Source organism: Daphnia carinata, chromosome 10, assembly GCF_022539665.2.
Source record: "Daphnia carinata strain CSIRO-1 chromosome 10, CSIRO_AGI_Dcar_HiC_V3, whole genome shotgun sequence".
Classification (NCBI taxonomy): domain Eukaryota; kingdom Metazoa; phylum Arthropoda; class Branchiopoda; order Diplostraca; family Daphniidae; genus Daphnia; species Daphnia carinata.
Window position 1 is genome coordinate 7,495,556 of NC_081340.1, and position 27,424 is coordinate 7,522,979.

General features: G+C 44.9%; 4 protein-coding genes across 6 annotated transcripts in view; 2 read left to right on the plus strand and 2 right to left on the minus strand.

Moving 5' to 3' along the window:
• Positions 1-27,424, plus strand: part of LOC130701154 (methyl-CpG-binding domain protein 3-like) — a 55,623-nt gene that overhangs the window by 12,368 nt on the left and 15,831 nt on the right. The gene's annotated exons all lie outside the window — the stretch shown is intronic.
• On the plus strand, positions 1,850-12,950 carry LOC130701091 (mucin-17-like). Its single transcript, XM_057523037.1, is given in 12 exon segments — positions 1,850-1,968; positions 3,104-3,276; positions 3,339-4,994; positions 5,075-5,450; positions 5,517-5,834; positions 5,902-6,510; positions 6,579-7,463; positions 7,525-10,299; positions 10,302-10,757; positions 10,829-10,889; positions 10,951-11,177; positions 11,243-12,950. Coding segments are annotated over 12 exon segments (7,830 nt in total). The 5' UTR covers positions 1,850-1,943; the 3' UTR covers positions 11,512-12,950.
• Positions 13,115-27,424, minus strand: part of LOC130701133 (ethanolaminephosphotransferase 1-like) — a 64,870-nt gene continuing 50,560 nt past the window's right edge. Inside the window, exons 2-9 of one of the 2 annotated variants that reach the window (XM_059497364.1) lie at positions 15,346-15,554; positions 15,212-15,280; positions 14,963-15,146; positions 14,828-14,901; positions 14,576-14,764; positions 14,337-14,494; positions 13,906-14,272; positions 13,115-13,839 (exon numbers count right to left, since the gene is read on the minus strand). In XM_059497364.1, the coding sequence (XP_059353347.1) occupies positions 13,777-13,839; positions 13,906-14,272; positions 14,337-14,494; positions 14,576-14,764; positions 14,828-14,901; positions 14,963-15,146; positions 15,212-15,280; positions 15,346-15,408 (1,167 nt within the window). In that variant the 5' untranslated portion in view covers positions 15,409-15,554 and the 3' untranslated portion in view covers positions 13,115-13,776. Of the gene's footprint in view, positions 13,840-13,905; positions 14,273-14,336; positions 14,495-14,575; positions 14,765-14,827; positions 14,902-14,962; positions 15,147-15,211; positions 15,281-15,345; positions 15,598-27,424 lie in introns of those variants that run through there. The other variant, XM_057523102.2, reaches the window with a different exon arrangement.
• LOC130701096 (nucleolar protein 4-like) overlaps positions 15,933-27,424 on the minus strand; it is a 59,208-nt gene continuing 47,716 nt past the window's right edge. The window contains exons 2-9 of one of the 2 annotated variants that reach the window (XM_057523044.1): positions 22,553-22,933; positions 22,011-22,352; positions 19,533-19,691; positions 18,874-19,422; positions 17,740-18,093; positions 17,587-17,674; positions 17,022-17,519; positions 15,933-16,497 (exon numbers count right to left, since the gene is read on the minus strand). In XM_057523044.1, coding sequence (XP_057379027.1) covers positions 16,268-16,497; positions 17,022-17,519; positions 17,587-17,674; positions 17,740-18,093; positions 18,874-19,422; positions 19,533-19,691; positions 22,011-22,352; positions 22,553-22,729 — 2,397 coding nt within the window. In that variant the 5' untranslated portion in view covers positions 22,730-22,933 and the 3' untranslated portion in view covers positions 15,933-16,267. Of the gene's footprint in view, positions 16,498-17,021; positions 17,520-17,586; positions 17,675-17,739; positions 18,094-18,873; positions 19,423-19,532; positions 19,692-22,010; positions 22,353-22,552; positions 23,783-27,424 lie in introns of those variants that run through there. The other variant, XM_057523043.2, reaches the window with a different exon arrangement.

The window sequence follows — 27,424 nt, forward strand, 5'->3', positions numbered from 1 at the left end:
CGGGGGGCCAGTGCAGACTCCTCTCTTCATTGAGTCCCAAATGAGACCAAAGAGGCTGTGTTCGGGCTGAAACGCCATTTCTTTTTGAAAAATGAAGGTTTCCATGAAAATAGTCGTCCTCAATATAGTCCACTAAGGCCTTCTTCTTTCTTCTTCGTGCAATTATCTTACAGACATTCGCTTCTCTAATACTCCATGGTTTCGTTCCCAGACGAGCGAAGGTTTGGGTTCAATGTCAAACCGCGAATTTTTTTTTTCAACACAAGAACGACGCGCGTTAAATGAGGCTGGCCAAGCAGTTCGGTGTCCTTGATTTCTGAATTGTAATTTTTTTGTTTCTTTCCAAATTTTTTGTCATTGTTTGGCGTTTTGCAGCTGCGCACTTTTTTCTTGTCTATGCTGCCAGTTTTTTTCTCCTTGAATTGTTGTTACGTGCATATTACACCTTTCTTCCCGCAGGGTTTCAAGGCAGGTGAGCTTACGAACAACGTCAATATCTGTACTAACTTGCCGGATGTGTGTATCTTTTTCTCTCTTCTTTGTTACAGATTTTGTTGTTCAACTTTTTGAGCAAGTGACGTCATCGAATTTTGAAATGTTCGTAGCAGTTCTGCTTTTGGTCGCTAGGTGGCAGCATAATTTACAGAATTTTCCAAAAGCCGAAAACGCCACCATCTTGTGCCGTTGATTTTCTGCTATTGACTCGTACACACGTCCACCAGTTTTCAAGTAATATATTACTTATATTTTAATTTTGTGTGCACTAATATAGTTTTCAAATTTATTATACAACTGTCGGCGATGAATTTTCCCTATTGTGATACCGTACCGATTGATTTGCAATAAAAGCTTACTTTGTAAATTGTAGTATGTCGGCGAAGGCTGTTGCAACCCTTGCGAAACCAAAGATGAGGGGCCTCTTGACTGACCAGATCAAGAAGAACTTGGTCGTTGCTACTATTCTGTCGTTTGGAACTATGTTTGCATACAAGTTCCTAGTTGCTGACCAGAGAAAACTGGCATATGCTGAATTTTACAGGTAACATTCTGCATTACGGTTCAACATGGTAGACCTCATCAATTGATTATATCATTTTCAGAACATACGACATTGAGAAAGAATACAACAGGATGAAGCAAGCTGGTATCTTCACAGCAGCCCGGCCAGCGTAATTGTTGACTTAATGAAGAAATATTTTAGACTCTTGATATAATGTGAATATAGATGTCAATAAAAATAAGAAACCTAGTAATCTTGTTTTCTAGATTTTTTAGTTATTTTTGATCTCTTTGGGTATCCTTAAATTTAGAAATGACCTATTGTGGTATTTCTGTTGAAGGTACGCAAGAAAAAAATTGGGATTTCATAAAATTTCACATAGTTATTACTTAAGACTATTACAACCGAACAAAAGTTACTCGTCGTTCTGTACTACGAAATATATGGTCGAATGCAGGGCGTAACTCTGCACCAGTAATGCTGATTTTCTGGAATTGAATGCGTGAAATGCGGTAAGGATATGTATTTTTAATTTGTCGTTATTTTGTCTTGATGGGTCCAGGTAAGAATAATTTTTATCGAATGACTGTTCAACTTCCGTTCGTTGTTGAGTGAAGAGCATGAATGTGATCGATTTAAAGTTCTCAAAGATTAGAAGTAACTCTTTTAGATATATTGTTTAAAAGATATAGCGAATGGGAAAACTATTTTCAGTTAGCCAGAAGAAAAAAAAACTATTAAAATGAAAGTAAACTTTTAGTTGGCTACTGAAAATCATTTGGCAATGTCGACTGTTTGTTGTACTAGACAATAATCGATAGGTAAGGCGCGTTCATCGATATTCCAACCAAACTATCGATACCTTAGAAGCTTTTGCAAATGGCGGCTATGAAGCCCCCAAATTTTATTATTGTTCGATGGAGTATATCAGACCATTAAGATTATGCCGGATTGTTTCAACCCCCCAGGTGAGTGATTGTTGCCCTCCAATCGTGCAACCTGTGCCGTGTCATCGTGATGGAATATGTTGAGTTAGTGTCTTTTAAAAAGCCAAACTCCCCAGTGCCCTACGCGACGATCCAACACTCAAACACAAGAAGTTCGGAATTTCCTTAGGACTGGCGTGTGTGTTTGTCTCTGTGTGTGTCCTATGTGTATACTACTCCTGGATTAATCGTTTCCCGATTTTTTCAACGGAAAAATTCGCTTTTGGATTACATTTCATCCATCATAATAGTTGCTGTTATGCATTTATGTGTGTCGTCGACGGGCTCAAATGTTGTCAAAGTGGGGTGGGCAGAAAGAGAGAGTCGGCATGTTTTTGGCTGCTTGCTCGCGTCAGGGCTACTACGGCGGGCAGCAGCAGCGCCACCACCACCACACCTTTGCATTTTGTTCGCATTTCAACAACAAAATTTCAAATCAAATGAATGATGTTCATTTTTCAGACACCCCAAATTTAAAAGATCTCGTTTCGGGCTCTAATCGTGTGCCTGCATTTTAAAGCTGAATATGAGGGATTCTTTCCAGTAAAGTTAAAAATGGGCCACTGTTGTTCGTCGGAACAAAAGAGGCCCCAGTTCAATCCAGTACGGGCTGTCCATATTTCTCTTGTTTAGTATTGACGTTTGCAGATTGGATGCAAGTTTCAGGGAACAAAAAAAAACGCGCGTAAAAACCCAAACAAAACAACTCTTAGACAATCATCCAACCGAACGAATAGTTACGTTAGTGGTCAGTGATTGTGTCTGCTTTTTTTTTGTGTGTGTGACCGAATAGTGGTCACAGGTGTCGGGTTCTAGCAAAACTCGACCAAACGAAAGTGTTTGGATGCTCTGTGCCAATAAAAAAAAAATCATGGGAACGCCGGGTCTTCCCCCTCAAACTCGTTCTCTTCTGTTTAAAAGTTTCAAGTTTGGCACGTTGAATCAAGGTAGTGATCACAACAATGCTAATCGGCCAAACATTCGAGGTTATCTTCATCGTGATAATTAATAACAGCCTGTTTGCCTGTGTCTATTATGTTTGCTTTAACTCTATGCTACTGGAATCAATTATGCCTTAGGTTCTAATGTATCTCACATTTCTGTGTTTTTTTTTCAGAGAGTGAAGAGAACCGCCAGCTGCGGGTCCGCCGAGTGGAGCCGTGGAACTCGGTCCGGGTCACCTTCACCTTGCCCAGGGAGGCGGCCGGCCGGCTCCGCCAGCTGGCCCAGGTGGGCGATGCGGCGCTTAGAGAATTAGGAATATTATCCCTGCAGCTGGAAGGCGATCAGGTATACCTCATAACTTAAATCAAAGCCCTAATACGAGACATTCATCACGATCATCTTTACAGGTCATATCCCTGACGATCGCCGGTCGATATGAAGCGCAAGAGATTGTTTTCCGGACGGAACCAGCAGGAGCAGCAGCAAATGTATCAGCTGCTTCTGCAGTCAATGGAAGTGTAGGAGGAAATAGTGTATCGCCTTTAACCGGGTCAGTGGTGTCAGCAACATCCTCCCCAGCCAGTGTGACAGAATTATTGGCGCAAGTCGCCTCTACCGGAGCCGGTGTTAACGGCCTAGTGACTCCTTCTCAGGGTAGTGCCAGTGTCCTCTTGCCGACCGATGTGAATGTCGGCAACAATAGCAACTTCCAGCAGCCAGTGGTGGCTGTGTCGTCTGCCGGAGCGTTCCGCAGTCCGAATGTCGTTGCGCCAGGTAGTCAGCCGATTCCTTACGTGCAACAACATCAGAGACCTGTTCTAGGAGGAGGATGTAGTGCGAGCGCGCAATCGAATGTCGGACCACACAACAGCAATCCGAACAGCGGGATCGGCGGTAGTGGTGTCGTGGCGGCTCGTGCCCAACCGGTCTACGCGGGTCCCTACCCATTCGCCAGTATGACCCACGCCGCTCAATCCATGCTCGGCCAAACGGGCCAGCCGTCCTCCTCCTCTTTATCCTCAGCTTCTTCTTCTTCTTCTTCTTGTTCCCCGGCCATCACCACCATGTCTCAAACAATACCCAGAACGGGACGGCCTCCTACAACAATGACGGCCAATACAATCAACCACCCGGCTGTAGCGTCAGGCCCGCCTCCTCCGACATCTACAGCTTCTTCTTCTTCACCTTCTCCACTTCAAGTTCTGTCAAGTGCCTTGCACCATGTCACTATGAAATCTGCCGAACCCGCCGCCACGGCCGCTGTTGTTTTCGCGCCGCCCACTACTATGCAAGTCGGAGGAATCAACGCACTCTCTTCCGCCCAGCACTTCCAGCCGAATCCAACACAGCAACAACCGTTCCCCAGCACGTCATCACCTACACCGACTGCCGTTAGGACAACGCCGGTGGTGGCAATAAACCAACCCGTACCACCGACGTCCGGCTCGTCCAATTTCCAATCGGTTCCCATCACGACCGTGTCGAGCCCGCTCTTAGTCAATCTGTTGCAGCAACAACAACAACAGCGGCAACAACAGGAACAACAGCAGTTGCAGCAACCTAGGACAATGTTAGCCAGTCGGAGTGGATCGCCCGGTGCGCAAGGAATGGCATCAGCCAGCATGGGACCTGTCACGTCGACGGTCAATTCGAGTGATGTGGCAATGGAATCGAATCCAGTTGACGTCCTGGACAAGGTCAGACATCAAAAGCAGCAGCAGGTGATGGGAGGAGTCGGTCGTCCGGTTAGCCGTACGCACAACTCGCCACTTTCGTCATCTCCGGCCGCCTCACCTTACCCTGTTTCCTCTTCTTCTCCCAATTCGCCGGCCGGAACGCCCGTCGTGGCGACTCCTGCTCCGGTAGAGACAAACCTGACATTGGCTGCCTCAGTCACGGTGCTTAATGTTCGGACAGGTGCACCACTCAACGCCCACACGGCTCTCAGCGGCCTGGCCCCCGCGATTCCTTCAGCACATCCTTCGTCCAGCGTTGCTGCTACCCCTGTTGTTGTCCCGGTTTCGTCCTCGTCTTCTACGCTGGAAACTGGAGAAGCCCTTCAGGTTTTTTTTTTTTTTAAAGAAACTTGTGTTTGCTTTTAAAGTGTTTTTTTTTTTTTAACGATGTATGTTTGTTTTGACAGACTGATAGATTAAACCAGCCGATGATGGTCCAGCAACAGCAATTTGTTGTTCGGCCGCCTGGAAGTGTACCATCTGCTTCAATGGTTGCTGGAGTACGAATGCCCATGATGACTCGGGCTCCCGGGCCTGGATCTCTTGGTGTTATTCGCCATTTGGCGCCAATAACAACGGCCGCAGCGATACCAACAGCAACACCACCTGGCGTTGCTTCCGCAGCTGCCACTTCGTCCTCCTCAATCCGGTCGCCGCTTCAATCCGCCGTTCCGCCGCCACCTTACCCGGGCCTTAGGCCCAACCTTCATGTGGTCAATCACAACCGCCTACCGGTCATTCCTGGTGGAGCCACCGTCACTGCTGTACCTGCTACCGTTGCCGGTAAATTTTCATTAAAACAAATTCATTAAAAATTCTAATTCATTATTGGTTTATATTTTTCCGCAGCGTCCATATCCTCATCGTCTGTGACTTCGTCTAATGTGAGTGCCAACCTCCTCGATGGGATGGTGTGTGTCAACGACACGTATATGTTACCTGGAAGAAACAACCTGTCCATCACTGTCGTCAGCGATCCCCAGAGGAACGCTGCAACAAACATTCAGCGCGTAGCTGGAACGACTCCGACTCCACCGCAAACGATTATGGGGACGCCCCCGATGTCGGCAGTCGCAACCAACAACACCAATCCAACCGCCATCACTATCTCGAGAACAGCCTCAGAGATGGAGAAACAAAAGCAACTGCTTATCAACCCACTGACGGGTACTCTTGCAATTCTAAATGAATTTTGGATTTTTATTTAATTTATTTTGTATTTAAAAAAAATTAGGTCATTTAGAGCCGAGTCCTAGCGAGAGCTCCGACAGTGACGTGGAAGTGACCAAAGATTTGGAAATGTCGCTGGAGAGCACCTTGTTGATGCAGTCGCTGCTTGATCCCACCTCACCCACCTTCCTAGATCGGCCTTTACCCGACTGTCTCTTCAGCGACGAAGACACGGAGAAAATGTCGTTGGCAAACGACAAACCCGATCCGTACGAATTGTCGTCCAAAACAATCAATCGGACAACAGCGACAACAATAATCAATCAGCCCATTGTGGCCGCAGCCATCTGCAGGGAACAACCACCGCCGGGAGGCAAAGAGACGGGCGAAGGCATAAAATTGCGACTGAAATTAGAGAAAAATGAATCCAATTATGTTGCCTTTGTTAATCTACCTGTACCGAAATCATCGCCGAGTTTGGATCCTGCGGCACCCAACTCGATTTCCAACAGCGGTGGAAGCAGTCCGGCCACGGAGCCCAGGGTTCCTCCTCTGCACATCTCCCTCAAAGGTCGCAATCTGGCTGTTTTGAATAGTCCAAAGAAGGACGTCAAAAGGAAAAAGTCCCGAAGCCGGCACGAATCGGCGGAAGAGGATGAATTATTCCACAAAGGTATTCAAATTATTAATAAAAATACGTGAAATGGATTTTTTTAAATCGCAAATAATTTCGATGTTTAGGTGAAAAGAAGAGCGTCAAACGAAAACGGTCTCAGCAGTTAACGCCAAGTTACGCGGAATGTGTAGACGACAGAGCAGAGGAACAACAAGAAGATCTCGTTCCTGTCGAGGATGTCGAATCCGATTGTAAGCCAAAAGTAAAAACGAAAATGGAACTTGAAACGGGCCCACCTTCCACCAATATCGTCTTGTCCGAACCGGCCTCTGATTTGCCGAGCGTCGACAAGATGGCCGACATCAACTTGGCGATGCCCCTCGTGTTGATGGAACAGGACGAAGAGGTCGTCCCCATAACGGGCAGTGTTCCGGGGCCGTCAATCAAACTAGACGATGAGCCAGTCAAATTGGAGGACATGGAAGTCTGCCTGGAATCCAATGAGACCCCACCAACGTGTGAAGTAGCCATAGTGGACACTCGTAGTGCAATAGTGAATCACGTAACGGCAGATCGTGATGTAATGGTGACGTCAGACAATTCGCGGACAGAGCAAATAGTGAGCTCAGATGTATTGGACGTTGATGTGACGCCAATAGGCGAAGATGTGACCATGATACCATCACCACCTGTTGTTCCTTCGTTACCCTTGAACCCCCCAACTTCTTCCACTCACAGTTCAAATAGTCCAACCGTCCATCAAGTGACTGATCCAAGTTCGCCATTATCCCCGCCTCTTGAATTGTCTGTGGCTAGTCCGGCCGTCCAACAATCACAAGCGGAGCCGCAACAGCAGGAATTACCACCTGAAGTGAAGGATGAACCATCCATTCCGGCGTGCGTTGAAAAAACGGAACTCGCAGAAGCAGAGTGTATTTCTTCCATAATCCAACCCAAGTGCGAAGTGGAAGACACGCTGAATGATGTCAAACGTGATGACTTCTTTGCAGGTAAAATTGTGCTGTTAATTCATTATAAAACATTTGATTTCATAATTTTTGGGATTGACAGAGCCTGTGGATCAAGAGGGTCTAAGTGCTCGCTTGATTAAGAACGAATTAGAGGCGACGATTATGCGTACGAAGATCGGCACCAACGACCTGCACAAGCTGAGTTTACTTAACAATGTCCACCGGAAGAGCAATGCTTTAATCCCAACACCTGAACAAGAGCCATCGGTTATTGTTAACGTGAGTACGACGACCACCATCAAAGTGGCCGAAGAAGCGCTACCTGGAAGTCGAACTATGATGACCTCTTCGGAAAAATCAGCTGAAGAAATCATTTCCAGAGATGTCGTTGTGGTAGAGTCTCCAACAGCTAAAAACGAAGTTATGGTGGCGACGTCGGATACGCGGATCAGTGGCGGAGGAGAAGATACTGGCAACACTCAGGGGGAAGATTCTGGTATCGAATCGCTGGACGCGTTGTCGGAGAAGAGTCCCAATCAAGGAGAGAGTCCACCGAGGAGAGAAGATAAAGATTATTCTTCTTCTAATTCGTCGGATCAACAGCAATTTCGACAGCCTTCACCTTTGGCATCCATCCAAGCCAAACCGGCATCCCCACCACCGTCATTGGAGCCCACGAAGGCAATCAGTCCTGTACCGACTACAACATCACCGCCGAATGTCATTTCAGATACAAGGGATACGGCGATAGTCGAGTCCGTCGAGGCTGAACAAGTCGCTCTTTCACCACCTGTGGTTGAATGTGAGCAGGTGTCGGAGGACGTCACTGTAATAACACCAAAATCTCCAGCTGTTTCCTCCTGTCCTGTGGAGACGGAAGATCCTGTTTCCCCACCTGGGCCTTCATCATTGGAAGCTGGAAATGCATCACCAGCACCGGATGCCATCCTCTCTGAGTCGGCTGTTCCAGACGTCGTTCCAGTCAACAACGACATCCCGTCGGATCAAACCATTGCAATCGCCACGCCACCTGGGCAAGTTACCACAGACGTCTGTTCCAGCCCGCATCGTTCTCCGCGTCCGACATCTCCAGCACCGGACGCTGATTTGACCGTTGGTGAACATCTAACAGCTACGGAAGATGCCACGCCATCAGCGATTGTTCCATCAAGCAATGAATCGGCCATCTCTTCTCCGCTACCCGTTCCAGCTTCGATTGAAATGGTCGACAGTAATTCACCTTCTACTCCGGTCCTCCCTAAAGAAACGGAAGTAGTTGCGGCACCAGTTCCAGCATCGGTTGAAAACACGGAGAAAGAAGTATCGATGGATGTGCCTGTCGAAGAAGTAAAAGATGAATTGGTAGCCAGTGGAACAGAAGCTGAAAAATCAGAACCAGCCGAGGTGGATGAACTGCAAATCTCTTCCGAAACAGTTGACGATCGACCGGTTCCGTGCGAAACGATTGTGACGGAACCAGAAGAAATGAAATGCGCGCAGGTGAAACCGGAAGAAAAGATCTCGTTAGATTCCGCTTCGACACCACATACAGAAGAGCAAAAAACTGTTCAACAATCGATGCCTGCCCCATCCGCCATGGAGAAATTGGATGAGCAGTCGAACTCAATCTCATCATTTTCGCCGGAATCTCTGGGTAACTCGTGTTCCTCTTCGGCTAGTAGCCCAACCGACGTCGAATCCAAGACGACAGTAGCACCGCCCATTGTGGTCTCTAAAACTGAGGAACCATCACCGGCCGTCGTCGTCGTGGAGGCGGGCACTTCTGGATCTCAGCCCAAAATCGGTTTCATTGCCAACTGTCATGCCCCGAAACGGACGACTGAATCACCCAAAGCTGTACCTACACCTCCACCGCCCACCAGCTACGTCCTGTTTTCGTCCAACAGCGCCACTGGTGGGGTAGGAACTAATTCGATCGCTTTGTCATCCAAGTCGATGGCCATGATCGCCTCTTCCGGCGCTGGCGGAGCCACTCGAATCAGCTCGGCGTCGGGTCTATTCGCCATGACGTCCGGATCGAAAATGGTCCCCATCCGGTTAGTTACGATACCAAAGGGAATGGATCTGTCGTCTGCTACGTCACGATCGGGTCCTGGCCAAGGCGGTCCAGTCAAGATCCTCGTCTCCAAAGTGTCACCCGGCAAAGTTCACGGAACACCCGTCTCGGCGGTCATGATGAAATCCATCACCGTTCCATCTGCTACTTCGGCCGCTCTGTCTGCCTCCTCTTCCTCATCTTCTTCAACAGGAATAGCGCCAATGTCTCTTCCGGTAACAGTCTCATCCATTCCAGTTTCCACGTCAGCTGCTGCACGGACCGTATCTCTGACGACGTCGAATGTAACGCCTCCTCAACTGGTTACGACAGTGGCTGTGGAACTGGTGAAGAAAGAAGCCAAAGAACCTCCTCCTCCCAATCGTTCATCACCTCCGTTATCCGCACCCGTCGTTGTGATACCCGTCAAAGAGAAAGACGAAGAGAAACCGTCTTCATCGAGCATTAAGAACGAGAAAGATGCAGCATCGATGGCGAACAATAGCAAAGATCAAATCGATGTCCAGCCAACGGATGAAGAGGAGCGTGGTCAATCTCAGCCGCAGTCTCCGTTCCACGGTTTCCCGTCATTGAACGCCACTCCGGAAGAGATGATGAACGACAGTGCCAGCAGTAGCTCGGTATCAGAATGCGGCCGTTCGGACACTGGAACATCTCACCATTCTGAACTTAAAAACGAGGAAGATTTGGAGGACGATGATGAGGACATCACCGGGTCTGAAGAAACAACCCCGACTCCGGCATTGCAACCCGCACCGTTCCACGAACATCCAGTGACGGATGCATTGACCATCGAAATTCCCCGAATGCGCCTGAAACGATGACGAGGAGTACCCGTTCTGGAACGAGGATCATCAGTCCAGAGATCAGACGCAGTAGTCCTCGACAGCAGAGCCCAGCCGAAGAGAATAAACAGGGAGGAATTTCAACAGCAAACAGCGGGGCAGTCACGGCTCGCAAGAGTTCGCGTCGCAAACGCAACGATTCTGGATCCAGTGGCACGTCTGATCCGCCCAGCAGCGGTGACAGGCAAACGCCGACGGAACAAACCGATGGATCGCCCAATCTTTCAACAAGACCAAACAAGCGGAAATGTTCGGAGAATGCGAGCGAAATGATTAAAGTGTGTATGGGTCTGGAGGACACCCCGCGCAAAATGAGCGGCAGTCACAATGATTGCAACACCCCCTGTGCCATCTCCGGTAGGAAAAGGCAAGGCAGCGTCGATGATGCTCCATCGACCATCCTTAAAAAACGTAATTTATCTCTTCTTTTGTTTGATTCGTCGTTTTTTTGCATTAATAATATTTTCATTTTTAAAATTTAGATGACAACTCGGACGACGACACCTTGCCGGACCTTCCTCATAAAATACCTCGAACCAACAGGTATATACAAACCAATTGCTTTTGTGAGAAGTCATACGTTAAACGTTTTATTTTAATTTAGGGTTGCCATTCGTAATTCAAAGAAGAATTCCGTCAAAGTGATGTTGAAAGAAACAGCATCAAGCAATACAAACAATTTCCATCCTGCTTCAACGACTCCGCCTCCCCCACCGTTGTCGACGGCCAGGAGATCAGGTCGACATGTCGGCGGACTTCGAGGATCGTCCTCCGCAGCGATCGAGAACAACGGGACACTTAGAAGAAAAACGAGGAGTAGTGCCGCATTAGGTTTGTGCTAATGTTTTAAAATCCGATAATAGAAAAAGGACAATGAACGAAATGTTTTCTTATAGTGGCACCTGAATCTGATGCCGAAACGGACGGTCCAATGGCAACGTTGGATCAACAGACGACTGCTACCACCACTCTAGGAACGGGAACAACTGCAATATTGGCTCCTGATCTTCCGGCATCTGATTCCTCCACCACCAACGCTCCACCAGCCATTTTGGCTCCCCAAGCTGGCCCAGCCAGCGTTTTGGGTGGATTGTGCAGTGCCACTACAACCGGACCTTTGACGTCGGTCAACAAACGGCGACGAGTGTCACGAGATAGCCGGTGATGAATCCACATAGTGGGCAGGAGGACATCAAATTTGAATGTTTCTACACTCCCCCCCACTCTGTGGACCTGCCCGCTTTTTGTATATTTCTTGTACATAGAGAAGTTGATTCACAGACCAGAAACAAGTTGTGGATTACTCTGCAACAGCACCGTCGCCCCCTCCCGCCAATTCTCCTATAGTAACGGAAAGATCCACTTGAAATTATTGTTAAAAAACAACAAAAAAAAAAACAAAAATATGTATTGAAACGGATTTTTAACGAGAATGATGAAGCTGATGAATTTGTTGAAAATTTGAAAGAAAAAATCTTCTCTCACCTTTATGTTGACCTCCACCTGCCGTTGCCTTTTTTACGATTCCTTCTTGCTGAAATAATAGTTTGTTTTTTTTTCGTTTGTTTAAAAAGAATTCGAATAGTAGCCACAACCCGTAGGGGGTAGGGGCCTGAACAATCCGTGCAAACGTAGTCAAGAAACGACGAGAGCATATGTTTTGTTTAGTGAACGAAAAAGAAAAAAAAGATTGCAAAAAACAAACCCAAGTTGGGCGTGTTTGCCCGCACCCCCCATTTATGCAGCGGAAAGTGTGTCTGTGTGTGTTTGTCTATATATATAACTATATACCGTCATCTCAGCTGTGCGTGTTTGTGTATGCTTCTGGGCGTTTTAATGGATCAAGTTCAAAAATGGCGTCGTTGTTGACATTATGGTGGATCGTGCAATCCTTCGGACAATAGTGAAAAATATGTGAAATTAAAAGCCTCTTGGAACCAGCGTCGTTTATCCCACACCACCTGTCGATTTTTACACACACCATCTTTTTTTTTTCATTTTCTTAAACCAAATTATTGTAATCTTAACCTTTTTGTTTTTAAAGAAAATCTTTTTTCCTCTTCCTCCGTCACACAACATTTGGGTGGAAAGAAATCGTTCAAATTGCGTGCGGGATCCATCATCACAAACATCAAAAGTGAAATTCTATCCAAAAAAAAATTATTGACACTTTGTTTGTTGTGACATATTCTTGCTCTTCTCTTATTTCGGTAAAAATTTCTCAGTAAAAAAAAAGATGAAATATGACTATTTCGTTGGCAATTCATTTCCTTATTTTTACTGACTTTTTTGTTTACTTTTCTATCCCAGTTTTTCTTCTTCTCTTTCATCCATATCCCCTTAACTGTTCATCATGTTGTAAATAATGTGTGTAGACTGAAATTTTCGCTTTTTGGTTTTGTTTCTTGTTTCTTTTTTTGTTCGGCTCTTATCCTTGGATCGTGTATGTGCGTGCGTGTGTGCGAGAGCGATTCCATCTGCCCCCACCACTCTCTTCATTGACTGTTATACCACAGCTTTTTTTAAAAATTGGGGAATTCCGAAATCATGATAAAAATTATGCAGTCTTGTTGCCACTGAAAGAACAATGCGTATCTCTCATCATTTCTTACTCCCTTTCAGACCTAGCCTCTTATAATTCAAGTGGCTGTACCAAAGTCTCGTTCAGACGTTGTGTGAACATACGGGTGTGAAAGTGCAGACGGGAACTTGCATAAAACACCAGCATGGGAGGTAAATAATGATGCACACCTGGAAAGCCGAGCATGTTTGGCATTCATTGTTGTTGCTTTTTTTTAATAACAAAATTTGATTCCTGCACTAGGACTTTACAGACACAAATTTGGATAGACAAGACACACAAATTATGAAATTATTTCTCATTGGATGGCTCAAAAACAAGACAAAGTGTGTGTGTGTGTAGGGAGAGTGCGGGGAAAAGAATGGGTATGGACAAGGTGATACGTCACGTGACTAAATGTTACAAAGAAAAGAAAATGGGGCTGCGTTTAACCGGGAACGCGCGTGCGTTCGCACACAAAAAAAAACTATGCCAATTTTATCACTATGAATTTTATGCGTCCGAGGGACAGCACTTGCTGAAAAAAAAAATCTGCTCGAAAGAACCCAATCTACCCCATAGTAATCTATATGCAAATATGGTTTCATACCTGGTGAATGGAACCCAAAAGGATCTTTCGTTGTCTTCCTTTTAACTAATTGCACCGATGATAAACAAAATCAACTGGAACCCAATAAAACACATAGACTTCTGTTTGTTTTTTTCTGTCTCTCTAATTGGCGAAAAGTATGCACAACCTAAAACAAGCTGGCGGTGTTTCTGTTTTCATTATGAAAATGTCAATTGTTTCTCATACCGCGTAGAGTGGGCCAATAGAAGCAGAGACTAGCAAGCACTGTCGGCTAATAGTCAATCTTTCCGCTGCTTCAAACGAAAGCACCAAATATTGAGGTGTCTGCACATTTGGCGGACCTGTAACAAACGAAAAAGACAATCGGTGAAATTATTTATGGCAGGTTTTGTTTGCTTTAAACTTACGAGGCAAACGCCGTAATGAACGTGAGCAAGGAAAGTGAACGCCGTTAACATGTAGAGAAGGGGTAGTTCTAGATGCAACGAACTGGGCAAGATTAGGGCGGCGGCAACGACGGCCCCCACCGGCACCAATAGCCAGCTAAACACCTCGCAGCGGGTGTTGCTCATCTGGGCGACGATCAGTTGGCAACAAATGTTGGAAAAGACAATGCCCACCATGAAGGTAAAGCAGCGTGGGTCGCTCTCTAATATGTTAGTAGGTGATGCAAGAACCCACGTGGTAGTCATACTGAAAAATAGGAGCGGCGAGACGAGTGGACGGTTTCCTTCCCAGAAGCTGCGATTTTTACCTGTTCCATCACGATATGCCCTAAATGCAATATGTTTTGATGAGCAAATGAAAACATGAAACCTTCTTTTAACGAATAGATTACCTATACATGTTGTAGAAGGAAACTGGTAGACTAGTTAACAGTGAACCTCCCCACATCATGAGTTCAAACAAAGCGCCAGCAGTGATACCACCTGGTAACGTAAATTTCCAAAACTCGTAACCAGCGGTAAATGTTATCAAATAAATGATCAAGGTGCACTAGAAGAAATTACACAAAATATACAGGGTTAATGATCGTCGCCAAACAAAAGGAAATATTATCGTTTGTTAAACATTTACCAGTTGAGAGACGTCATAACCCCAAGGTAAAAATAAAATGCCGGTATTGTACTTTTCCCAGTGTGAAGATAAGAAGGTAAAGAGAACGTTAATTAGGCAAAAATACAGCCTAAGGACTGATATGCTATGTTCCACTCTCCCAAACACAGAATACAAAACTGCAGGGATAAAGAAAGAAGTCCAGGAATCCTAGAATAGCAAAGGGCATTGGATAATTCAAAGGAGTTAGTGGGGTTTTTTTTCGAAATTTACCAATCCATGGTCAAATAATTCTCCTAACGGATTACTACTTTGGGTCCTTCTTGCTTGTTTGCCATCAATTCCATCTACAAAAATTTACAAAGATAAGATAGTGAAAGGCTATTTCAGTATCCTGTGTTTACCTACCTAGAGTGTGTGCAAGAAAGTGATTGATGGCACAAACTAGCCAAACCCAGTTGGGAATGTGAGGATATCCTTCTGATGATGCATAGTAATAGTAATCGTAATAGCCAAGCAAGACCCAGTTGCCTGCCGTGAACAAGAAGCCAACAAAGGTTAAGAGATTGGGGGCAATCCATTGTGGGCAAATCTAGAAATGAAAAATGAAACCTTGTGAGTCAAAATTCTGAGATGAAAACTGCGCAGTGAAATTACTTTGACACAAGCATTCCAAAACGGATGCATAACCCATCTGCTAAGGGGGCTGTTGTCCACTGCACTGTACTGTGAATGAATAAAAGTAAGTTTAAAAAATGCGATACATCGCCGACTAGACAAAGCCAACTGACCTTGTAATTGTCGAATCCATTGAGATGTTCTTGTTTAAGGTACTTTACGTCAAAAAAACCCATTCTTTGGGTTTTATTAGCAATCGAAGGCTTACTATAAGTCGTAAAAAAAACAGTCACGACAACATGTAGAAATTGGAGGGAAAGCACGATAAGCAATAGTTAGCGAGGTAATAGAAGATAAGTTTCGGCACGGTGTACGCCCTCCGCTGCCTCCGCAGTGCGCACGAGCAAGTAAGGAGCGTAGCAGACGGACATAAAATACTTATCGGGATTGAAAAATAAATCGATTTGATTTCGTTCCCGCGTGGCAAAAATATCCTGACATCTATTGAGGCAATGAAACACTTGTTTCTTCGGCATCAAAACAACATGGTTTTCTGAAATTTTCTTAATTTCTTCTACAAATACGAAAAAACAAATGTTTGTTTTCAGTCTGGAAAACTTCAGAGTTATTACTCCTTTTATCAGAAGCTACAAATGAAATTGTTTTCCAAACCTTGACGAGTACAGTACATTTTTCTTGCTTTTCTAGGCAGATTGAAATTAGGCAATACTGCCATCGTATCCAATGAGTGAAGTTGTTTCGTTTGGTTATTTCGACTTTTATTAATAGTTAACTGTTTACAAATATGTATACAAACATTCTTTGATTTTTCCGTAGAACAAGCAAATACGTATAAGGAGTTGTTGAACAGCGACAGAGGAACTTTTTATCTGGATTCGAACTTTGGGGAAAGGAAGAAGATTTGGCTCACTCCAACCAGGGAAAAAAACAACGAATTTTCTTTTTTTTTTTCTAGTCCGTTTTTCGAAAATTGCACATAGTTGATGAAACAAAAATAAACACATACTTGTAATCTATTTTTCAAATACAAATTTTTCACGTAGACGTGTAAAATTGACACTGACAACGTTCTTTTCAATTTGTTGATTGCTGTTGGTGTAGCAATTGTTCCAACTCGTCTGCTGATCGAAGCAAAAATGCTGCCGATTCTCTGTATCCAGTGACTAACTGACGAACAGCAAGTATTTCTGCAGCATTCAACTTATGTGGTTGCAATGGCGACGAACGATTGGGTAATCCATTAGTTGTCGTTGGCGCCAAAATTGCAGAAGCAGGCCGGGATTTGGTACTCAAATCTGTCGGACCTATTATTTGTTGATACAAATTTGCTTAATTAATTTGATTGAATGGTAAAATTATTTTACTATCTTTTAAATGATTGCAATTCTAAGTTGTAAATAGAAAATTAATTGTGAAGTTGATCATCGAATTTTCGAGAAATGGGTTGGCAACGTTGTTGCAAAAAAACCGGCAAAATCATGTTTCCGGGCTTGGCGGGATCAGTCAGTATCGTGTTCGAGGCAGGTGGAGCAGCATCAAAACTCCAGTGATCTCGTATGAAATATTTCCCAATTATTGAACAATAAAAACTGAACTGCAACACCTTGCCGAAACGTAATATTTTTTTTCCATTAGTGTTTGTGTGTGCATTTCCCTGTGTTTTGTGAAAAGTGTTGTGAAAATTTCAGCAAAAAAACCCCTTTATCAAAAGCCACTTGAAACCAACCACGTGCAATGGCGGCCGAACTTTGCCCCTAGGTAACTTTTTTTTGAATTACTCATCGTGCCTTAATGTCTTCCACGTGGTATAATGAAATGATAAATGTACCTTGATTAATGGAAGTTGTTGGTTGAGAATGTCCATTATTGCTGGATCTTTGGTATGGCCCAAATGCTGGCCGGAATAAATTGGTCGTTTGGCTAGAAGACAGATTCATTCCAGATGAAGTTGGTATGATGGTAGACTGTGAACTCTGTGCTGCTTCCGGTTGTTGTGCAAATGTTGTTGGGCTGTTTGAAACATTTGATCCCTCGTTATTCATTGTTGGTGGCAAAGGCTGGCTGATTGGTTCTAGTCCTAGACGTAATCGTTTGGCATTTTGATTCTCATTTTCACAGGCCTGTGCTAGGATTTGTTCAGCCACGACCGACGTCAAGTGAGATGGCATTGGTCTATTTGGAGATGGCAACGCACCAGTTCCAGTCACTGAAAACGCAGCATCTGGATGATCCCTCGTTCGCTTATGGCGCCTACACGATTTCAAATAGGTACGAATGCGCTTGCGCGCTCTCTCGCCAAACTCGGGGAACTGACGTAAACACGAATCTAAAAAATGAAATGAAAGTAGCACATTATGTTAAGGCAATTCCACTCGTGTGTTCGTGTCACCTACCGATAATTGCTTGAATTTTCTCACGTGGCTGTCGTGAAATGGGAACCATGCGGTCTAGATTTTCGTCCACAAATAATCGAACAAACATCTAAATGGAAAAAAAAAAAAATCAGTTTAAATCGAGGCTGTCAGTTGTTGGGGGTATGAGCTTACATTGAAAGCTTTAAGACGTTCTGGATCTTGTTGTGTGTCGATCCTGTCATCGGCATCGTCGTCATCTTCGTCGTCCTCGTCTTTGACAGTTCCGTTTGGGGAATGATCGTCACACATGGCGACATCGGTTGTTGACGTCTTTGACAAAGACAAGTCCAACGTGATGGGGCTAGTGGGATCGGTGGTCGTATAGGCTGTTGTCATCGTTGCGCTGCAATTCGACATGGGAGAAGATGAACTCTGATATTGTTGCTGTGACACTGGATTGATCTCTTGATGATCCGCTCTATATCCAGCTGTCATGCCTTGGGGTAGTTGCTGACTAGATATTCCAGCCGAGCTAAATGACGACTCCTATAGAAAAGAAAAAAAAAAAAAAAAGATTCTCAGTTTTTTTGTTTTGTTTTTTTCGGAATATTTTTTTTTGTTCGACTCGTGTGGAGGGGGGGGGGGTGTAGGAACAGACGAGCGCAATCGGGAGAGGCTCCAAGTTTTTTTTTTCTCCTCCTTGTGGCGCAACAACAGAACCCACGAAATCGATCGACTTTTATTTTCTCCTTTTTTTTTCTTCCACGGTATAACAAACAACGACGAATAATCCAAAGAGAACTCTCCCCTCGATCTCATTCTTTTTTTGTGTGTGTGTTTGCCCGCCAGAGCCCATCATTTCCACACCCGTTCTCTCAATCCCATTTTTTTTTTTTTCTTCTCCACATTCGCTCTCACTCTCTTGTCGACAGCCAAAACATTTAAAGAAAATGAGACCAAGCCTTTTTTTTTTTTTCTTTCTCTCAATAACGAAATCTCTCTCTCTCTCTCTCTCTCTTTCACATTCGGCTCTCTTCCCTTCAAAAAAAAAAAAAAACAAATCTCGGTTTTTTTTTTAAGAGCCTCTAACGCGCAAGCGCTGCCAGATCGTTAATTTTTTGTTTTTTTTTTTGTTTTTCGTTTCTTCTCCTCAAATGTTTAAAAACCAAACGAAAAGGGCGGCAATTTGTGTTTGAAACACTCCTTGTAAAGCACAAGTTTCTTTTTGACATGATTATGCGTGAGTGATACCGTTGCGTTCAACAAAGATGCCCTCAGGGGGGAATAAAAAACAAAACAAAACAAAAAAAAAAAAAAAAAACTTACGGCGCGATCGAGTCCTAGCAGTTGTTGATGTGACACTCCGGCTAGTGTGGCGCGTTTGAGGAGCGTGCTGGTCAACGGCAGACTCAGGTCGATGTTGTTGGCAGTCACGGCCAAACCCATCAGCAGCGTCGATGGGGTAGGAGGAATGGGAGTCGCTTGGCCCAACCCCAAGAGCCCAAGTTTGTGCTGTTGTTGAGACCAGCTATGCTCGCTGCTGCTGCTGCTGCTGCTATGGCGGCTGGACTGCGGCGGCGTCGGTGGGAGGTGGTGGTGCAACTTGACGGTGGCAGGGGCAGCCGTCGCCGTTACGTTGGCCGGAGCGTGCGGAGATGCCGGTGGAGTCGGTGACCCTGGCGAAACGCTTTGATTGGGCAGCAGGCTGTTGGGTGTAGGAGTGGAGACTGGTGCTCCTGCGACGAGCTGGCTGGACGATGGAAGGATCACGTTGGCGGCGGATGAAGCGCCGTTGCCGCGTCGTTGGCAATCGGCGCATTGCATTAAGAATCTCGTGACAGCCTCTCGCGGCAGAAACGCGTAAATTTCTGTTATCTTTATTTTTTATTTTGCGCAAAAGAGATGAAAGAAAAAAAAAACGGGATAAACATTTTGCTGTTTAAAATTGAAAGAAAAAAAAAAAGTAAAAGATGCGGGCCACTCACAGCGCGATACGTTCGTTTCTGTCCGGCGTGTTTGCCCGTTGGCGGTCGTCCGCCGCTATTGTTCATGAATTCCACATGCTCTCTGTAGATGATGTCGAAGAAATCTTCGACGACGGCCACTTTCTTGTAAACGGGCCGATCTTCTCCGCCCGCTTCGTCCTGTTTATTTACGTTTCAAAAAAAAAAAAAAAAAAAAATGAAAACAAAAATTGTTAAAGATTGGATTTTCATCAACTAGATGGCGTGTGACATCTTTGAAATCCGGACAACAAAGGGGTGCACGGAGGGTGCGGGAAACGGATCGGCTGCAAGCGAAGGGGGGGGGGGATTTCGTGTGTGTGTGTGTGCGAGACAAGAGAAGAAAGAGAAACCAGTTTGGGATGGATTGGGAGTGAGGTGGGTAAATTGAGTGGGCCTGAGAAAAAAAAAAAAAAAAAAAAAAGAGGAGGCGGGAGAGTCTATTGGGTTTGGCTTGTGTATGTGTAGTCATGGCGACGGGAATCTGAGTGTGCGGGCGAACGGAGCGGGGCAAAGGCAAAAACAAACAAGTCAAAGAGAGAAAAGAAAAAAAAAAAAAAAAAAAAAAAAAAAAAAGCTGCACGTCCCACGGAGCCCCCCAAACGAGCGACCCCAAAAAAGGGAAGTAGATACTCGATCCCGCCCTGAATCTTGTTTGTTTCTTTTTCTTCTTCCATCCTACCCGCCAGCCAGTCCTTTTTTTTTTTCTTATTCATATCAGGAAAAAAAAAAAAAAAAAAAAAAAAAACAAAAAAACAAAAAAAAACTGTTAAGAAAAGCAAAAGAGAAAGATATTATCGTCTGCTGTCGAGTGCGTGGAGATGCACAAAGGAGAGCCAGGCCGCAAAAATCGTCTGTCGTCTGCTTTTTAGACTCTACCGTTGAACGACTGTGCGCTCGTCAGGGCAAAACCTTCTGTAAAATGTTTTCTTTTTCTCTCTTTTCACATGCCGTTAGATTATTTGCGCTTTTTTTTTTTTTTTTTTTTTTTTTTTGCCCTCCCCTTCACAAACTTTGTCGCAACTGTGTGTGTTTTTTTTTTTTTTTTAAAGAAAAGGTAAATAAAGGAAAAAAAAAAACAAAAACAGGGCGACAATTGGTGTGGGTAGCGATACAGTGAGAGGTGGGAGGAATGCGGAAAAAAAAAAAGAAAAAGAAAAAGAAATGCGATGGCATCAACAACTTCCTGCCATTGTTTGTTGTCGGTGAGTTGAGTGAGTGTGCCGCGAATGATCAAAAACGGCCAAGGAAGGCGGCCCACCACCTTAGCGCTCGTCGTTCGGGATATATAATACACGACGACGACGACGACAAAGAAAAGAGGAAAGCAAAAAAGACTAGAGGGGAAAAGAAAGGGAAAAAAAAAAAAAAATAATAAAGAGGCGGATGAGAAGGAGTGGGAGGGGGGGGGAACGTTCCATCCGGCGGACGATGGCGGACGCAGGGGCGTCCCCTATTTGGCGCCACCACAGAAACAGTGGACATTGGGGGGAAGGAAAAGATCAGAGTGGGTTGTTGTGAACGACGATGAAGGAAGAAAGAGAGAGAGAGAGAGGCAGGGAGGATATATAACAAAACAGCGTCGACCGTGACAGCCCTCGGATGGAGGGGACAGAGAGTAACCGACCCCTACTACTATCCCCTTCCTCCCTCACCACCACCTTTCTTTCGTTTTCTTCCCTTTTTTTTTATTTTATATTTATATATATATATATATATATTTTTTTTTTTCTTTCACCCGAAAGGGACCTCCACCGGCCCCTTCACATCGATCCAATGTGCTCCGGCCCCTGTCTCTCTTTCCCGTTTGGTTGTGAAGGAGGGGGGGGGGGAGAAGGAAAAAGAAAAAAAGCAACTCGAGAGAGAGAGGGGGGGGGAGGGAAGGGAAGGGCACGCTGTTACTGATGGAGTGTGTCTTGTCTCTTCGCTTTGGTCGTCATCGGCTCCTCCTTCCGATCTTCTATTCCGCACCGGAGCAACGGGCTCTCCCTTCCTTTTCTCTCTCGTCTGTGTGTGTGTGTGTGTGTGTGTGTGTGTGTGTGTGTATGTCGTCCAAAAAGAAAAAGAAGGTTCTATACAAAAGGCATCAACCCCTCACCCACACGGCGTCAAGACGTCCCCCCCCCGTCCCTCTCGTTCCACCAGCATTTTTCTCCCCCCTCCGTCTCTTGCTTTTTTTTTTTTTTTTTTTTTTTTTTTCTTCCTCCTTTTTTCCTCGTTAACTTTCCACGTGCGTCCCGTATGGAAAAAGCGGACGGCTGCGCAACTTTATTTGTTGTTGTTGTTGTTGTTGTATTATTTTTAGGGTGTGGCGAAAAATGTACTACTTTGATACGATGACGTCGAATTGCTTTTGGGGCGGGATTGTTGTTGTTTTTCGATAGCGACTAAGATAACAAAAAACAAAAAAACAAAAAAAAAAAAAGAAACAAAAAGCGGAGGGAAGGTGTAGGCGATTACCTTTGTGGTGCTGGTGACGACGTAGAGGTCGTCGTGCGCCGTCGGGTCGTTGCCGCCGTTTCCAGGAAAAGGCAAACTCTGTCCTGCTGACATGAGGTCCGATGAAATGGAAGAAGACGAAGACGACGACGACGACGACGAAGAGGAGGAGGAGGTGGAGGAGGAGTCTGTTGGGTTGCCAGCAGTTCCATTTGCACCGAGCCGGAAACCTTTGGCTCGTACCCAGAATCGGAATTTAGACGAGTCGGCTCCGTTCGATCGGTCCTCTCCCTTCAAGATCCGGGCGATCCGTTCCGACTTGCGACGTGAAATCGTCTTGGTCTTGGCCGCGTCTCCATAAGTCTACATGAAACCCCAACCCGCCCCAAAAGAACAAACAAAAAGAAAAAAAAAAATCAATTTTCTTCTTCCCTTTCCTTTATTTTATTTTATTTTTTTTTTCAATGCGGAAATGTCGCGCGATTTTTAAGGAAAAAAAACAAAAAAAAAACAAAAAAAAAAAAAAAAGAAATTCTCAAATAGAAAAAGGTGAAAATGCGGACCTGCATAACCCAAGGCTGGAAAGCTTCCTTCATTTGTTGTCGACGAATGGACACGGCGGCTGATGTAACCGCAACGATGGCCGCTGTCGCTTCATCACCATCCCGTCTGGTCGAAGAAGAAGAAGAAAGAGGAGGAGGAGGAGGAGGGGCTTCTTTAGCTGTTCGGTTTGCCATCATGACGGCCGGCTTGTGTTCCGGCTTGCTGTTGCCAACTCCTTTACCATTCTTCTGGCCGCTGTTGTTGTTGTTGTTGTTGTTGTTGTTGTTATTGGTGAGGCGTTGCTGAAAGGGTCCGGTAGGAGTGCTGTTATTGTTATCGGCAGGTGGAAACACGGTCACCGGAAAGCCATTAGCGACCTGCTGTTGCTGCTGCTGCTGCTGCTCTTGCTCTTGCTGCCCTGGCTGAAGGAGCGACGCTTTTCGCTGTTTGCATGGCGTCACGATTGCACGCTGGTCTTGCTCGGTTGACGCGCTCCCGTCTGACAAAGGGCCGATGACCGTTGCCGTGGCGGCCGTTGGATGTTGAACGATTTTGGCCTTTCGCTTGATCGCCATCAGTTTGGTCTTTTTCTTGAGCGATTCCAAATCTTCCTCCTCCAGTTCTTCCAAGTGCAAAATGGTCGTCATTTCGTCGTCCATCTCGTCCATTTTCATGTCGAGTTCGGTGGCCAGCGAGGGCCGCGCGTGACGTCCCGTTTTGAGACGAGTCGATCGGACGCTGTCTGCTGATTCACGCGCCCGTTTCCGGCTGTTTGTCGTCGTTTGACTTCGCATTTTTCCGCTTTTTCTTTTTCTTCTTCTTTTTCTTCTTCTTTTTCTTCTTCTTTTTCTTTATTATTGTTATTTAAGAAAACAAACGAAAACAAACAAAAACAAAAAATACTATCCTTTGAACGCGTTACACAAACGCACCAACAAATTGACAAGCGCGACACACATCAACAAGTTTCTGTTTTTCAAACGAACGTATCGTTTTTGATTGGATTTGAAAGAGATGAGGAGAATCCCCGTTTTCTTCTACACACACACACACACACACAGACACACACGCACACGTTGCACAAAGAGACACACACAACACGGAGAAGTGAAAGACTGTGAGGCCGGCCGAAAAGTTCAGAAAGAAAAAGGGGGGACCGGAGAGCGAGCGAGCGAGCGAGCGGGAGAGAGAGAGAGAGAGAGAGAGAGAGAGAGAGAGAAAAAAAAAGGGGAGTGAGTGAGTCAAGTCCGGCTTGTTGTGGAGAAGTGGCCGATAGTGGAACTGGTGGAACCGTGTATATACCAAAAGGAGGGATAGCGGAGAGAGAGAGAGAGAGAGAGAGAGAGAGAGAAAGAGCGAGGGGGGGGGGAGGGAGGGTTGGCACAGTGAGTGTTTCGACGGATCGAGTGAACGGAGGGTACGCCGTCACCCGCCTCCTCCCTCCTCTCAATGCACTCGACAGATAGACGAGAGAGAAGGAGACGACGGCCCACACACACATCCTCCCCTCTCTTTCTTTTTTCTTTTTTTTTTTGCTGGAAATGGGAGGGAACGCCACTACTGCTACTGCAGCTCGTCTATGTTACTCGTCTATACGGTACACTCGTAGCCTTTAGACCGAGACACACACACACACACAATCCGCCAAAAAAATAAAAAGAGAGAGAGAGAGAGAGAGACGCCGCTAGCAGCTCTTTCTCTGTGTGCCGCCGGACGTGATAAAAACCTCCCCTCTCTCTCTTTTTTTTTTTTTTTCTTCTTTCTGGTCTACACACAGACAGACAAAGAGCGTGGCCCCTTCTCTCCACCCCTCTTTTATTATTATTATTTTTTTTTTCATATATTTTTATACAAGGGATCGAAGGCGAGTCCCCCCCCCCCCCCATCCCCAAAGGAAACGGATTCCCGAATGGGACAGAGTTCTTATAAGAGAAGTCCAGGGAGGTAGCGGCACGACTAACCAACCCACACGAACGAACGATGAGAGAGAGAGAGAGAGGGACGGGGGAGAGCAGAAAGAGAAGCGTTGCCTTCTCTCTTTTTTTTTTTTTTTTTTTTTTTTTTTTTTACTCTTTTGTGTGTGTGTGTGTGTGCTTTCAAAGTCGGCGGCGTCGTTGCGGGAGAGTGGGTGGTAGGAGGAGGGGAGACTCGTTTCATTTCCGTCGAACGAAAAAAAAAAAAAAAAAAAAAAAGCCTCCTACGCCCGCCCCGCCAGTCTGGCACACACTGGAAAAAAAAAAGAGAGAGAGAGAGAGAAAGAAAAAGATATGAACTAAACTTACCTTCTGTTCTGCTGCGTGTGTGTGTGTGTGTGTGTGTGTGTGTGTGTGCCAGTTGAGAGAGAGGCCCCTATTCTTGATCCTCCTCCCCCTCTATTCCACCTACTACACCATTCGCTCTCTCTCTCTCTTTTTTTTTTTCTTTCGGTTATCCATTTTGTATGAGGAGAGGGGGGGGGGGGAGAAAAGAGACGTGAACATTCGGGTCTCTCATCAACTGCTCCGGTCCGCTCGGTCGTCGCCGCCGCTTCTCTATTTTTTTTTTTTTTTTTTTTTTTTTTTTTCTTCCATTTTCTTTTTGTCAGCAGCTCTCTCTCGTGTTTTTTTTTTTTCCCCTCCTCATCTCTTTTTTATATATATATTTATATATTTTTTTTTTTCGAGAAGGGTGAAAAAGTTGTGAACGTTCTTTCCTAGAGACGGAGGAACTGCCCTTTTCTTTATTCATTTTGCCGTGACACAGGCGCAAACGCAACCGATTGATCGAAAAGAGGGAAAACAAAAAATGATAATGGCAATTGTTGATATTTTGTTTTTGTTTGGGGTCATAAACGACAGTTTGTTACGTCATCGGGGACGGCCGCAAAACCTGTCCAATTCGTCTCTTCAGGGCTATTTTTTTTTTTAAATTTTCTTTTCTTTAATACGCTGGCCGACAGTTGAAACGGACAAGCAAAAGCAAAAAACCCTCAAAACAAAATTTCCTTTTAACTTTTTTTTTTTTTTTTTTTTTTTTCTGGTTAGCTCAACGTGTCCCGTCGCTCCCCCATTTTTTTTTTTACTTTTTTGTTGCCTCCTCGTAGACAAAAGTCCTGGCCCAATCTAACGGGCCGACCCGTCACAAGAGAGAGAGAGAGAGACGGGCAGAGGCGGTAAAGAAGGATGGGTGAGTCCACCCCCTCGTGCAGCGCGACAGCGGGTGATACATTTGCAGTAGGGCGTCGTTCGTCGTCTATTTTGCGTCTTTTCTCTTTTTCCCCTGGTCTGACTTTTTCTTTTTTTTTGTTTGTTTGTTGTGTTTTTCAACTGCTACTACACCCACACGACGCCCCTTTCGCCCACGGGTGTATGTTGCTCTTTTGCGTACATCAGAAGGGAGAGAAAGAGACAGGGAAATTATTATTATTTTTTTTTTTTTTTTTGCTCCTTTCTCTCGCTTTTTATAACAACTTAAGAAGAAAAAAAAAAAAAAAACAAAAAAACTTTGAACAAAAAAGAAAACATCGGCACCATTTTCCTTAGATCGGAAACATCACCGACAGGTGCAAAGCCGGCACTGACATCCTTTTTACGTGGATCATTTTCACTTTGCTTGAGACGAAACGAAAAATGATGGAGATGCAAAAGATCTCATCAATCCATTGAGGCACTTTGTGCTTCATTCGCGATGTTTGATCTTGATTTTTATGATTGAAGTTTTTCTTCTTTTTTTTTTTTTTTTTTATCTGTAAACGTGACACCACATTCGATGCGCTACTCTTCAACACGAGCGAATTACAGCAGAAGAAGAAAAGAAAGAAAAAAAGGCGATAGGTGTCGATCGGGCAAATCTTTTTTGGAATTGGGCTCAATGGAACAGCGTCACATTTTTACTGATCGAAACAAACGAATTTCATTTTCTTTTTTGTCTGGAAAAGAAAAAGAAAAAAACAAAAACAAACCAGCGGCTTCTAGACATGTCGTGCATGACTGGTCTGATGGTATGCAAATGCTATGCAGACGAGCAAAAATTAAGGCCAACTGTTGATATGGGCGGTGGGTCCATGGTGGACTGGCGGTGCTGCTGGTGATGCGGGTTTCCCTTCCTTGTTCTTCTTCTTCTTTCGTTTCCCATTATTATTTTTTTTTTTTTTGTAATGACCCGAGAGACTTTGTTTTTTTTTTTTGTTTTTTTTTTCTTGTCAAAATGTCTGATAGATACGTGGGGCCCGGACACACCGGTGTGTGGGTCTCATGGCCAGCACATTGGCCCATTATCGTCATCGTCGCAAGTCGTGCGCTCTCTCGTTTTTTTTTTGTTTGTGTGTGTTTCTTTTGTCTCGTTTTTCTTTTTCTTAGTTGAAACGACAATAGAAAGAGGAAAAAAAAAAACATATGCGGTCAGTTATAGACGTGCATCTTTGCCTCCAGCGCCGCCACGAACGTGGCCCGTCTTCTTTCCTTGCGGTTTGATTACGGGCCAAAAATTGTATTTCTTATTCAATGTTTTTTTTTTGTTTTGTTTTGGTTTTTTACCCCGGATGATGTTGTTGTCGGTTGTCCAATTTTTTTTTATTTTTTGTTTGTTTTTATTTTATTTTTCGTGATTGACCGATACGTTCAAAATAAAATTCGGCGGTTAGCGTGTGCGGTTTTCACATGGAACAACAAGTAATGAGCCTTCTCTCTTTAAACCTGTACTCATCGCTGATGATCAAATTCAGTGGCTGCAAGCGGAAAAGAAGACGAAAAAAAAAGAGGGGGGGGGGATTGTTATCATCAAGTCACAAGGCATAAAAAAAAGAAGAAAGAAAGAAAGAAAGAAAAAGAGATTGAGAGAGAGAGCGCAAGGACTGGCCCTCACCCAGCCGCAATAACAAGGAAAGGCTGAACCGACATCTGGTCCGTCTTTTC